Source organism: Labrus bergylta, chromosome 3, assembly GCF_963930695.1.
Source record: "Labrus bergylta chromosome 3, fLabBer1.1, whole genome shotgun sequence".
In the NCBI taxonomy this organism is placed as follows: domain Eukaryota; kingdom Metazoa; phylum Chordata; class Actinopteri; order Labriformes; family Labridae; genus Labrus; species Labrus bergylta.
This window is the reverse complement of record NC_089197.1, coordinates 32,391,700-32,402,800: the sequence shown is the minus strand read 5'-3', so window position 1 is coordinate 32,402,800 and position 11,101 is coordinate 32,391,700. Positions and strand designations below refer to the sequence as shown.

The following is an 11,101-nucleotide window of genomic DNA, read 5'->3' as shown; positions in this document are numbered from 1 at the left end:
AATAAATACATGTAAAAATATATAAATAGCCTTTTTCATTAACAAAGTGTATTTATTATTTATTCATTGATGTATTGTTTTCAGCATTTATATATTTATTTATATATTTATTGATGCATTTATTTAATTATTTAATTATTTATACATTATTGTATGCATTTCTCCCAACATTTATTTATTTATACTTTAGTCATTTTTTGTCCCTCATAGTCCTCTACCTGTCTCTTACTTAAATAATCTCCGGTGCCCACAGTGTTACCCAAATACCTAACAAAAATACCAAAACATAAACTGAATTTACTAAACAAATAACTAGCAAAAAGAAAATATTACCCCAAATCTTTTCTAAATAAAGAAAACGTGTAGAATAATTAAATAAACAACACCACCCAAATATTAGTAAACTAAATACCAAAACTAATTCTAACCACAATTAAATAGCTCCAACAATGATTTTAACTGAGTTTACCTGAAAGTTTTTCGGATTAGTGGTCATGCCGCATACCTGCAGCCTGGAGGCAGCAGCGGACAAAGCCCGGTGTAACTTTCTGGAAAGTGACGCACGACGTCCTGACGCACGACGCACGGAAAACATTTCTTACCGGCTCTGTGTCTTTGTCCACCACCTCCCTGCTGAAGCAACATCCACAGCAACACCATGGCGACTGTTGTCGACACCAAACTATACGACATCCTCGGAGTATCTCCATCCTCAACTGAGAATGAGCTGAAGAAGGTGATTACTCAGTGAAGACTAAACAGTATATACGAGATAACATCATTGTTGTGTGTGGAGCTGTTTAAAGGTTAACACCGCTACAATCAGGAAATGCGTTACTATGCTCTGTTAGCTAACATTAGCCTCCTTAGCTAACAAGCTAACCGGCCCGGATGTTCACATGACGATGCGGCTGTAACATTTAGTAACCTCATGTATTGTGTTATATCAGATGATTAAGCTACATACAGCGTGTATTATTTGTAAGAACCACAAACGAGGTGGACACAAAAGTAAAATAAGAGAGATTGACCTCCCGTTAGCTTTAGCGCAGGTGTTTGTCATTTAGGTTAGCTAGCTAAGCCTGGCGAAGGTTGTGGAAAGAGATGTGTTTGTGTTTCTCTCAGACTGACACTACTGATAACGCACTATCTGTAATTCACACGGGTGTAGTGTGTGTGTGTGTGTGAAATTATATCACAAGAAGCAGACTTTAAAGATGATTTCATATTTACCATTCACGTTTGATTTTACAAAGTGTAGTTATGACATGTAATGTAACACTGGCTGATGTCAGATATGTAGTCAACTCGATTACCAGGTTATTTGTATTCTATACTGTAGTGGAAACACTGGTCAGTTTTATTTACTGAAGTGATAACATATGTGTCTGTATGCTGATCGTTTAAACTGTCAGACATTTTGAGCAGCTTCCTGAAAACTAGAAATACCGGGTCCATTGTGGTTTATCGTCGTCACTCTATAAACGTGGAAGTAAAAAACCATTAAACAGCTCATTTAGAGAATATGGTGAGAGACAGGAAGTGTATTGCCGACTGAAAGCACATGTGATTGCGTCACCGGTAGATGCTGTTTCTACAGGTGACGTCATTTTACAATAAAACTATGTCGACTATGAGTTTGATTATAAATATACTTTTATTATTATTATGTACTGACTTTTTTGTTTATCTCTAGGCCTATCGAAAACTGGCTAAAGAATACCACCCTGACAAGAACCCAAATGCTGGTGACAAGGTAAGGACTGTCCCATCTGTTCCACTGAAATGATTCAAAACACACCATGGCCCCTTTTCAAACCAACCCCTACACCCTCCCTCTCCATGACGGAAGTGACACTCGCAGCTGAATGAAGTCTCCTTCATCAAGGTGTAGGGTAGAAATACAGCGGCAAGCTTTGGGAAAAACTTCCCTCTCTCACACGGAAACAGGAACTGTGTGTTACCATGGCTACTCAGCGGTATCTTGAGGGAACGGCTTATTTTTGTAGCTAATGCATTCTGTCAAAATATTTATGTAGCCTAGATTGTTCTTCTACTTTAGTTATATTAGTGTAGACTTATAACAAAACTATTAGATTGAGCCTACATTGTTTATTGTAATTTATCATTTAAGTTAATTTATTGTAATTTTTAGATCAGGGTGTCCTAAATCAATGCAAAGACAAGGAGAATATTGTTGAACATCAGAGCAGCAAAAAGTGTATTTTTTGTTATTGAATTGAGGTTTCACAAAGACATCAAAAGTAGAAAAATAAGAAATAAATATTAACAGCAACATGATTTAATATTCTTTTGTTTTTGCAACAGTCCCTGTAAATATAAAACACTTTAAATAAACATATATTTGATCCTCAGTACACATTTGAAGTTGTTAACGTCTGTATGATGATATTAAATGTCTATCTTAGTTGGAGCAGTGTTTGAACTCGCATGTTGCTGTCTCCATGACGACCAGACACAATAGGCGTTGCACGTGATCTGAAAGTCGGCATCGGTGCACACTCGCTGGTGGAGGGGTTTATAACCCACTACCACTCCCCGCTAGTTGGTTTGGGACGGACTTAATATGGCGGACTCTCCGCGAGGACGCGCAAACAGAGGGGTAGGGGTAGGGTGTAGGGTGTAGTGGCTGGTTTGAAAAAGACCCCATGTGTTTTCTAATCTATTTAATTTAAATAGCAAACAACAATCATTTGTGTGATTAGGGTAATATGTTGGTAAAATATGTTTATATAAGCATTGCTGATTTTTAGATATAGAGGCTGTTTTTTTTTTTTTCTTTGGTTCATTTCAACACCTGTAAAATAAATCTAAAACATGAAAAAACGTCAGTATGAAGATAAAATGGTGAGTATTCATTGAACTGGAAGCATTGTTTTAAATTCAACTGAAATCAATTCATAGGCTCTATTGGTTTTGACAGTGTCAGAAACAGCAGTAGCCAAAGCATGAACGTACAAAATAATCAAATATTTCGACATATGTAATTTATGTGTATATGTATGTATATACGTTTATGTTTCCACAATATCAAATGTAGAAATATAAATAAGACACATTATGCCAAACATATTATTGTATGTGTACATTACTTTGAGTATGTTCACCCTATCATTCTTTGTCCCTTTAGATTATGTCATGTTTGGCAGCAAGATTTGCCCTGTCACTTAGTCCTGGGAGTTTCCTCAGTTTAAGAGCCTAATTATCATCATCTCATTACATTTTTTAATGGTTGTCCATTATCATTTTTTGAACATGCATATGAATAACCTGAGCCTCCCTATAGTATTATACCATCAGATCTTCCTAATCCCATCATGATATAATCATTAGCTTTTGAAGGCATATTTGGAGTTTTAGCAAAAACTGAGCATGGGGTACATTGTTTGCAATGGTATACGACAACCTCCAATAATTTAGCATGAAGAAGGATTTATGATGGGAAATGCTGCTTTTGTTAAATTGATGAAGGCTGTGACTCAGCTAATTCTCTTTAGTGTCTGTAAAATGAAGCCATACAACTTATTGATTTTTTGTTTTGTTTGTCAGAGAGGATGATTAAGCTTTGCCCTAATTCTTTGACTGTAGTCTTTGGCTTTCTGTTGAATTGCTTTACTCAGATTTAAGTGTTTAATGCAATTTATATTCATTAATAAGAAATTGGCTAATGAAGACTAGCTTTTAAGGTTTTGTGCGGATTGTTAAAAATTGACCTCCTTACAAATTAACTTGCCTTAATGTTGTATAAATCTTGAACCTTTGTAATGGTGATATAGGGAATTGGCCAACCACACTCTAGATGCTGCCTGTTCTTACATGGGCCTAATGTGGAATATAGTTCTTTAGTTCCTCTTTGTTGCATCAAGTCACTACTTGCTTCTGTTTACTCTGAGTCGTGGTGTATTGTGATTACACAGAAGTTACATTGAGATGTGTTTTCTTTTTGTTTTTTGTTCTTTCAAATCATAGTTCAAAGAAATAAGTTTTGCCTACGAGGTGCTGACCAACCCTGAAAAGAAGGAACTTTATGATCGCTATGGAGAACAAGGATTGCGGGAAGGAGGTGGGGGTGGGCCAGGGATGGACGATATCTTCTCCCACATCTTTGGCAGTGGACTTTTTGGATTCATGGGAGGCCAGGGCAGCCGCTCCAGGAATGGAGGTCGACGAAGGGGAGAGGACATGGTCCATCCACTCAAGTAAGACACAGCTAGTACACTGACAAAAAGACAACTTTATTTAAATGTTTGTGATCCCTAATGTTCCAAAGTTGTCAATCCTCAATCGGATCTTAACATCACACTTTTTTGTTTTACAGGGTGTCAATGGAGGACCTTTACAATGGGAAAACAACTAAACTACAGCTTAGCAAGAATGTACTGTGTAGCACTTGTAATGGGTAAGTTCTTTAACTTCCATGGTGATGTAGTGCACATTTATGTCTGCAGTGTTGATATTTTGTTAATCCTGTTAGGTTGTCTAACCTTCTAACAATAAATCCATCACTGTGTGTTGTGTGTACAGGCAAGGAGGCAAGACGGGCGCTGTTCAAAAATGTACAACATGTAGGGGGCGTGGTATGCGCATCATGATCAGACAGCTGGCTCCAGGAATGGTCCAACAGATGCAGTCTGTGTGCACTGATTGTAATGGAGAAGGTAAGGTGACCTAACCACGATCAAGCATTTCCTCTCTGTATTAATGTGGTTTGGTCTGCGCAGACACCTCACCTTGCATACTTTTACCCACTCCAGGAGAAGTTATAAGTGAGAAAGACCGCTGTAAAAAATGTGAGGGAAAGAAAGTGATTAAGGAGGTCAAGATCCTGGAGGTACACGTGGACAAAGGCATGAAGCACGGCCAGAAAATTACCTTTGGAGGGGAGGCTGACCAGGCACCTGGCGTTGAGCCTGGGGATATAGTTCTTGTCCTGCAGGAAAAAGATAATGAGGTAGGTTGCCCAGTGACATTCTTACAGACCATCTGTTTCCTCAATGCAATCTGTGTCATCGTTGGAAGAGTTTTATTCGTTCAGGGCATAGTGTTGCTTATGTCACATGTTTTTTTTGTCAGTTTAATCATTCTAGATCAAAGGTGTACTTTATTAAGGTTATCAAACTTCTCTCACCTGACCACAACTTCCTTTACAACCTGAAGTTGTATTGTTCTGATGGGTTACTGATTGTGCCCAATTCTCTCTACACACAAAATGCACTATTTGTAAAATAGAGATGCCTGTCCATATGTTTACACACAAGGTAGCAGGCATAGCTAATGATGTAATCCAGGCCAGGGATAGCTAGCTTGATACTCTTCTTCTTAGCATGTCTTGGAATATAAAGAGATCAATAACTAACTATTGCTGTTCTTAAAGTTGACCATTGTTAACACAGTATTGGTTTACTGGCAGTTAAAACATGTCTTGATATAAATGACAATTACCCACTGCATTCATACATTATGACAGTAAAAGGAGTTACAACCTAAAAGGGACCTGGGCAGATAAATATGTAATGTCTGGCTCAACTTATTCAGACATTTACACCCTCCCTTTCAGCTCCACCAGCTGATGTCTAGTGTAGTTAAGAAGTGGAGTGCATGTGTGAAAGGTGCTATGAGGGGTTTCTGTAAGGGGGTTTGTCAACAGGAGTCTGGTCCAGCTGGTTCTGCTTCAGACCTCTCCACTGTTTGAGTGCTGAGAACCAGATTGTCATGACAGTGCTGTTTCCACAGATGTATTTGATCTTACTTAGGACATGGAATTACCGAGGAAATACCTGCCCCGTTTAAAATTGACATGCTTACTTGTAGGGCTGAAATGATTCCAGGACTACTATACAGCGCGCTGTTGAAAGGCACATAATGCTTAATTGACACACGCGTAAAGCCCACTGCTGGATGGTGTTGACCCACACATCCATTTTTCCTAAAACTGTGATGATTATTATGTTTAAGAAAGACCCCTCTTTTTGGTTGATTGCTGTGGATTATTATTGGTTTATATTTTTAGTGCAGGGAGGGAGTTAGCTCATCGATGGGCGACCTACATTGACTGTTAACAGGGGAGAAAGTGGCACACTGCTGCCTCCACCTTTCTTCATTGGTTTTCTTCAGCAGTGAACATTGCCTGCTACAAACCAGGTTGCCTCTGACAATGCAAAGTTATTTTGAGTAAACTGGAACAGCAGGCTGAGCTGTAGCAAAGCCCCTGGCTCTTTCCCCCTGCAGGCTTTTGTGGCAGAAGATGTTGTGGATGATGGAAGCAAAATTGGTGAACAGAGTCTAAACACTCATACAGATATGATTGACAAGCTCTTCGGATGTTACTGACATGTCACTCCTAATATTATAACATGGAAATAGTAAGTCAGCTGTATAATTAAAACAAAGTCAGACAGGTTCATTTTATGGGCGGTCAGTGAATATGAGAGTGAGGGAATGTGAAAAACTGACAGAGCAAATCTTTGGCAGTTGATAATCAGTTGAACAGTTATAAACTGAAAAGTTCTAGGGGACAACCAACTTTGCACTTTATACCTCACTTCTGTCACTGGCATACCTGTCATGAGCAGTGTCATTGCACATGCTAGTCATCAAAATAGAAAGAGAAATGTGAATACATGTGTGCAGCCTCTCTGGTTTAGACCTTCTTATTATGTCATTTTTTTTTTTAACCCAACTTTCTCGCTTAATTTTCAGATATTCAGGCGAGAAGGCAACGACCTGTTTATGAACCACAAGATCGGGCTGGTGGAGGCGCTGTGCGGCTTCCAGTTCATGGTCAAACACTTAGACGGACGGCAGATTGTTGTGAAGTATCCTCCTGGAAAAGTCATCGAACCAGGTTAATACTACTGATACTTCATCTCTTTCTTTTCTCTTTTTGTAACCTTTTTTTAATATCATATTTATCTGAATGTAATATAGCTCCACAGGTGTTACATCAACCTGTCCACACTTTGACCGCATTGATGGGTGACCCAGTTATTGTGTGAAAATCAAATATGTAATGGCACTGGGCATAACTTTTAACGTATGGTTGCAAATAAACTGATATCACACTGGGTGTCCTGCTGAGCGCTGAAAACATACAAGGTCACACCCACAGTATTTAATAAATGAAGGCATAGTGGGGTCACACCCACAGTATTTAATAAATGAAGGCATAGTGGGGTCACACCCACAGTATTTAATAAATGAAGGCATAGTGGGGTCACACCCACAGTATTTAATAAATGAAGGCATAGTGGGGTCACACCCACAGTATTTAATAAATGAAGGCATAGTGGGGTCACACCCACAGTATTTAATAAATGAAGGCATAGTGGGGTCACACCCACAGTATTTAATAAATGAAGGCATAGTGGGGTCACACCCACAGTATTTAATAAATGAAGGCATAGTGGGGTCACACCCACAGTATTTAATAAATGAGGGCATAGTGGGGTCACACCCACAGTATTTAATAAATGAGGGCATAGTGGGGTCGTCACATCTTCAGTAAGAGTTCTGCTAAGACTGAAAAGTGATAAGTCAACTTTTTTTTGTCCCTTTGCAGCCTATATCAGCAGGCCCCAAACAGCATTAGTCAAGTGTTTTTGTTTAACATGCTTCATCTCTCCCAGGCTCGGTCAGGGTGGTGCGAGGAGAGGGCATGCCTCAGTACCGAAACCCCTTTGAGAAGGGGGATCTGTATGTTAAGTTTGATGTCCAGTTCCCCGACAACAACTGGATCAGCCCTGAGAAACTTGTGGTAAGACATGTCTCTCTCATTTATTTATTAGATGTTTATTATGATCTGGCCTCAGTTGGCTCTTGAAAGTGAATATACAGACATTCACAACAGTTTAGTTATACGTTTAGAAGTCAACCATAATAGTCAAAATAATAGTTTGACTACTTATAATCAAAGACACGTTCATAGATGAGAAATGTTATTCAGCCTAACAGCCTCTGACTGGACACCACAGCTGTCACTAGCGCTTAGTCTAAGCATGAGCCATGACACAATTGCCCCCAAAATATCTTCAATATAATGTTTGATGGCTTCACTGCATCCACCCCATTGAATAGATAAATAATTGGCAGCATGGTCAGACTTTCTTTTTTTATCAGTCTCCCCTGACTGGTTCTTGTTTATATGGGCTCTGTGGATGTTTTGTTGTTAATGACTGAATGAAATGCAGACCACAGTGAAAGGGTAAATGGACTGCACTTAGATGGCATGTAATGAATAGACCCTGGCTCATAATCAGTCTCATAATGTCCTTCGATAATGAGGCTGCCACAAGTGACTAACTCCCGATCATTTGAAGTATGTGATGTTGTGAAGTTGAAGTTGAACTGGTTTGATGTGACAGATTAAAAACAAACAAAACAAAAAAGACAGTGTAAACACAAGTGCAGACAGAGACTTCAACCATGTTTATCACAACATCCTTCCTCTTCATTTCTTCAGAGTAAGGTGATGCACATACAGATGTGTTAACAATCTTTAACTCCAGTAACACATGTAGTAAACACAACTGTATTGTCAGACTGGTGCATCCCAGTGTGAGTCTTTCATTAAACACTCACTAGATGTTGTTTAAATATTTACAGTATGCAACATATAAGATTACACTATACATCCTCCCACCTTTATTAAAATATGTTCTATTGTAGGTAATCACAATGAATTAAAATCATTTATTATGATGACATGTTCAGCTTAATTGTAGAGCTATAACATAAACACAGTGTATTCAGAACTGTTCTTTTAAACATAGCTCTGAAGTGAAGAAATAGATCGTTTAACTTTGACAGTAGTACTGAATAAAGGAACATGCCATTCTCTGTTTCAGAGAAACTCTGAAGACTTAACTCAAACTGTAAACCAACAGTGTGGCCTGAATAAGTGAATTATCCCTACGGATGTCGTAATGTTATCAAGTGTACTTTCTAAACATCTTGAGAACAAAAAAAGTAGTTCACTGTTTGCTGTGCCTCCAATTTCAAAGTCCCTTCCTGGTTGCTTGTTTTTATTTCTCACTGACACACACACTCCCTCTCCTGGGTGAAACCCTAATACCAAAATAATTATATTATATATTTATATTTCTTATTTTAACATGCAATTGTGCAAAGGTCTCTTTTGGGAAGGTATATCTCTGGATAAAAGGTTAATTTACAATATCATTCTTCACAATGTTAACTGTTTTTTAAAATTAATTTGGGATTCAAATGATTTTTAAAAAACTATTTAAAGCCATTTAAAATGGATTCATTAGTAGTGTATTGGAGTTTGTTTTTTTATCGTGTTAGTTTTATAGTTGTAGGATTGGAGAATAAAACAAGTACAATCTGAATCTTAATCTATTGCAGTAATTCTGCTCAGGGAATAGAGCTATTCTGGTCTTAAATGGGTTACTTATTGAGCTCTTACATTCACACAGTAACACTTGTTATGCTCTCTGAAGATGTTGTACTCTGCTAAGAATTTTTTTCTTTTGGTTCCCAAACTGATAAATCCCTCTTTTATTGCTTCACACTATCTTTGAATCATTTGAAAATACATATTTTTAGCAACTTGTCTGTTTAAGCGGCAGTATTTGTACTGGGGGACTTTAAACAGGTGTGACATCACCACACATCTGCCCAATATGGATCAGTACGTCACAACTCCCACCGGAATGCAAAACATACTGGACTTGTGTTTTCCACTAACAGGAGCTGGAGGACATGCTGCCCTCAAGATCTGAGCCGCCCATCATCACTGGAGACACAGAGGAGGTGGACCTGCAGGATTATGATGTCAGTCAGAGCTCGACGTCGGGGGGCCGCAGGGAGGCCTACAACGACAGCTCCGATGAAGAGGGCGGCCACCACGGGCCAGGGGTGCAGTGCGCCCACCAGTAGTCTCACGCTCTCCCAAACACACACGTTGTACTAGGGGAGAAAATGTATGAGTTGCAGAGTAAACAAGGAGGTAGGTGAGACTGAAAAGGCTCTAAAGTTCCTAAGACACAAATCAAATGAACATATTGAATCACAGCACCTGAAATGAATATTATTAACTTATGTGCTGGGATTATTTTGATCTTTGTCTGAGGAACTGGCACTGGGGCAGCCTACGACTTATCACACTGCTCATGGAACAGATTTAGACACTTTAAACAGCAACTTCAGGTAGAAGTCATATTATTTAAGATATAGAAAGAGCTTGGTTGCCCCAGTGAAAGCCATGCCGTGTAGGACTGTGATCTGGTGTTCAAGGTGAACCCCTCGCCCCCTTACTCCTGTTACCCTTCCCCCAACTAAAGCCCATTTCCCTCCCTCATGGGAACTCCAGATCAATCAAAGAAAGGAATGTTTCTTGTTTGCTGAGTGTGTGACTTGCATTTTGTTTTCATAGTATTTACAATAATTAATTTAAAAACTAACTGATGTGTATACACAGACAAAGCAGCTGAGTAATGTGACGTGCAGATCCTCGGACATGTGTATTCATGGATTCATCCACTCGGCGCCATTTGTAGGATTTGCTTTGACTTTTTACAGCTTTATTTTCTTTGTAGGTTTTTACTTTTTTTTCCCTTTTCTTTGTATTTTAATTCAGATTGAACATTGGTTATTGTGTTTATCATTGACCTGGTTGTTGGTAAGCTTCTTCAGCTGCTGTATTCAAAAGCTCTGTGATTTTTAAAAAAAGAAAAAGTGAAATGACAAACGTATATCCTGTATCTGTGCTGAGACAATGTGCATGTAAAAAAAGCTTTGGCTCCCTGCACTTACCAAATGTCAAGAGAAGCAGCACACTTCTTTAAAAAAAATGTCCATGAAGTTGTTGAATAAATTGTTGAAATTTCATTAACTGTGCGTGGGGTCTTGTTTTGTCCATGTCCCATCAATAATCGTAGATAATAGATAAATAATACTCTTTGTGTAAGACTAGCATTTGGTTCTGAAGTTATAAGAGCCAAGCTGGTAACTGAACATCACAAGATGTATGGTAGTGATGGTATGCTCATTAATAAAATAAAAAAACAAGACAAGAAAATCATGCATTCCTCTACTATGGAGGCTGGGTGAATAAATGTAA

The 11,101-nt window shown here is 38.6% G+C and overlaps 1 protein-coding gene across 1 annotated transcript; it reads left to right on the top strand.

The window, feature by feature from the left end:
• The first annotated feature begins 577 nt into the window (after nucleotides 1-577).
• dnaja2a (DnaJ heat shock protein family (Hsp40) member A2a) lies at nucleotides 578-10,869 on the top strand. Its single transcript, XM_020647786.3, has 9 exons — nucleotides 578-736; nucleotides 1,697-1,756; nucleotides 3,991-4,220; nucleotides 4,340-4,420; nucleotides 4,546-4,679; nucleotides 4,776-4,972; nucleotides 6,721-6,865; nucleotides 7,647-7,774; nucleotides 9,730-10,869. The coding sequence occupies exons 1-9, from the start codon at nucleotides 659-661 to the stop codon at nucleotides 9,916-9,918; spliced, it is 1,242 nt and encodes a 413-aa protein (XP_020503442.1). The 5' UTR covers nucleotides 578-658; the 3' UTR covers nucleotides 9,919-10,869.
• Nucleotides 10,870-11,101: the final 232 nt, after the last annotated feature.

Bases quoted from the DNA above. Each gene is read 5' to 3' on its own strand.
- dnaja2a (XM_020647786.3), top strand. From the start codon at position 659: ATGGCGACTGTTGTCGACACCAAACTATACGACATCCTCGGAGTATCT. The intron at 737-1,696 runs GTGATTACTCAG...GTTTATCTCTAG, and splicing joins CTGAGAATGAGCTGAAGAAG to GCCTATCGAAAACTGGCTAA. The intron at 4,680-4,775 runs GTAAGGTGACCT...TACCCACTCCAG, and splicing joins CACTGATTGTAATGGAGAAG to GAGAAGTTATAAGTGAGAAA.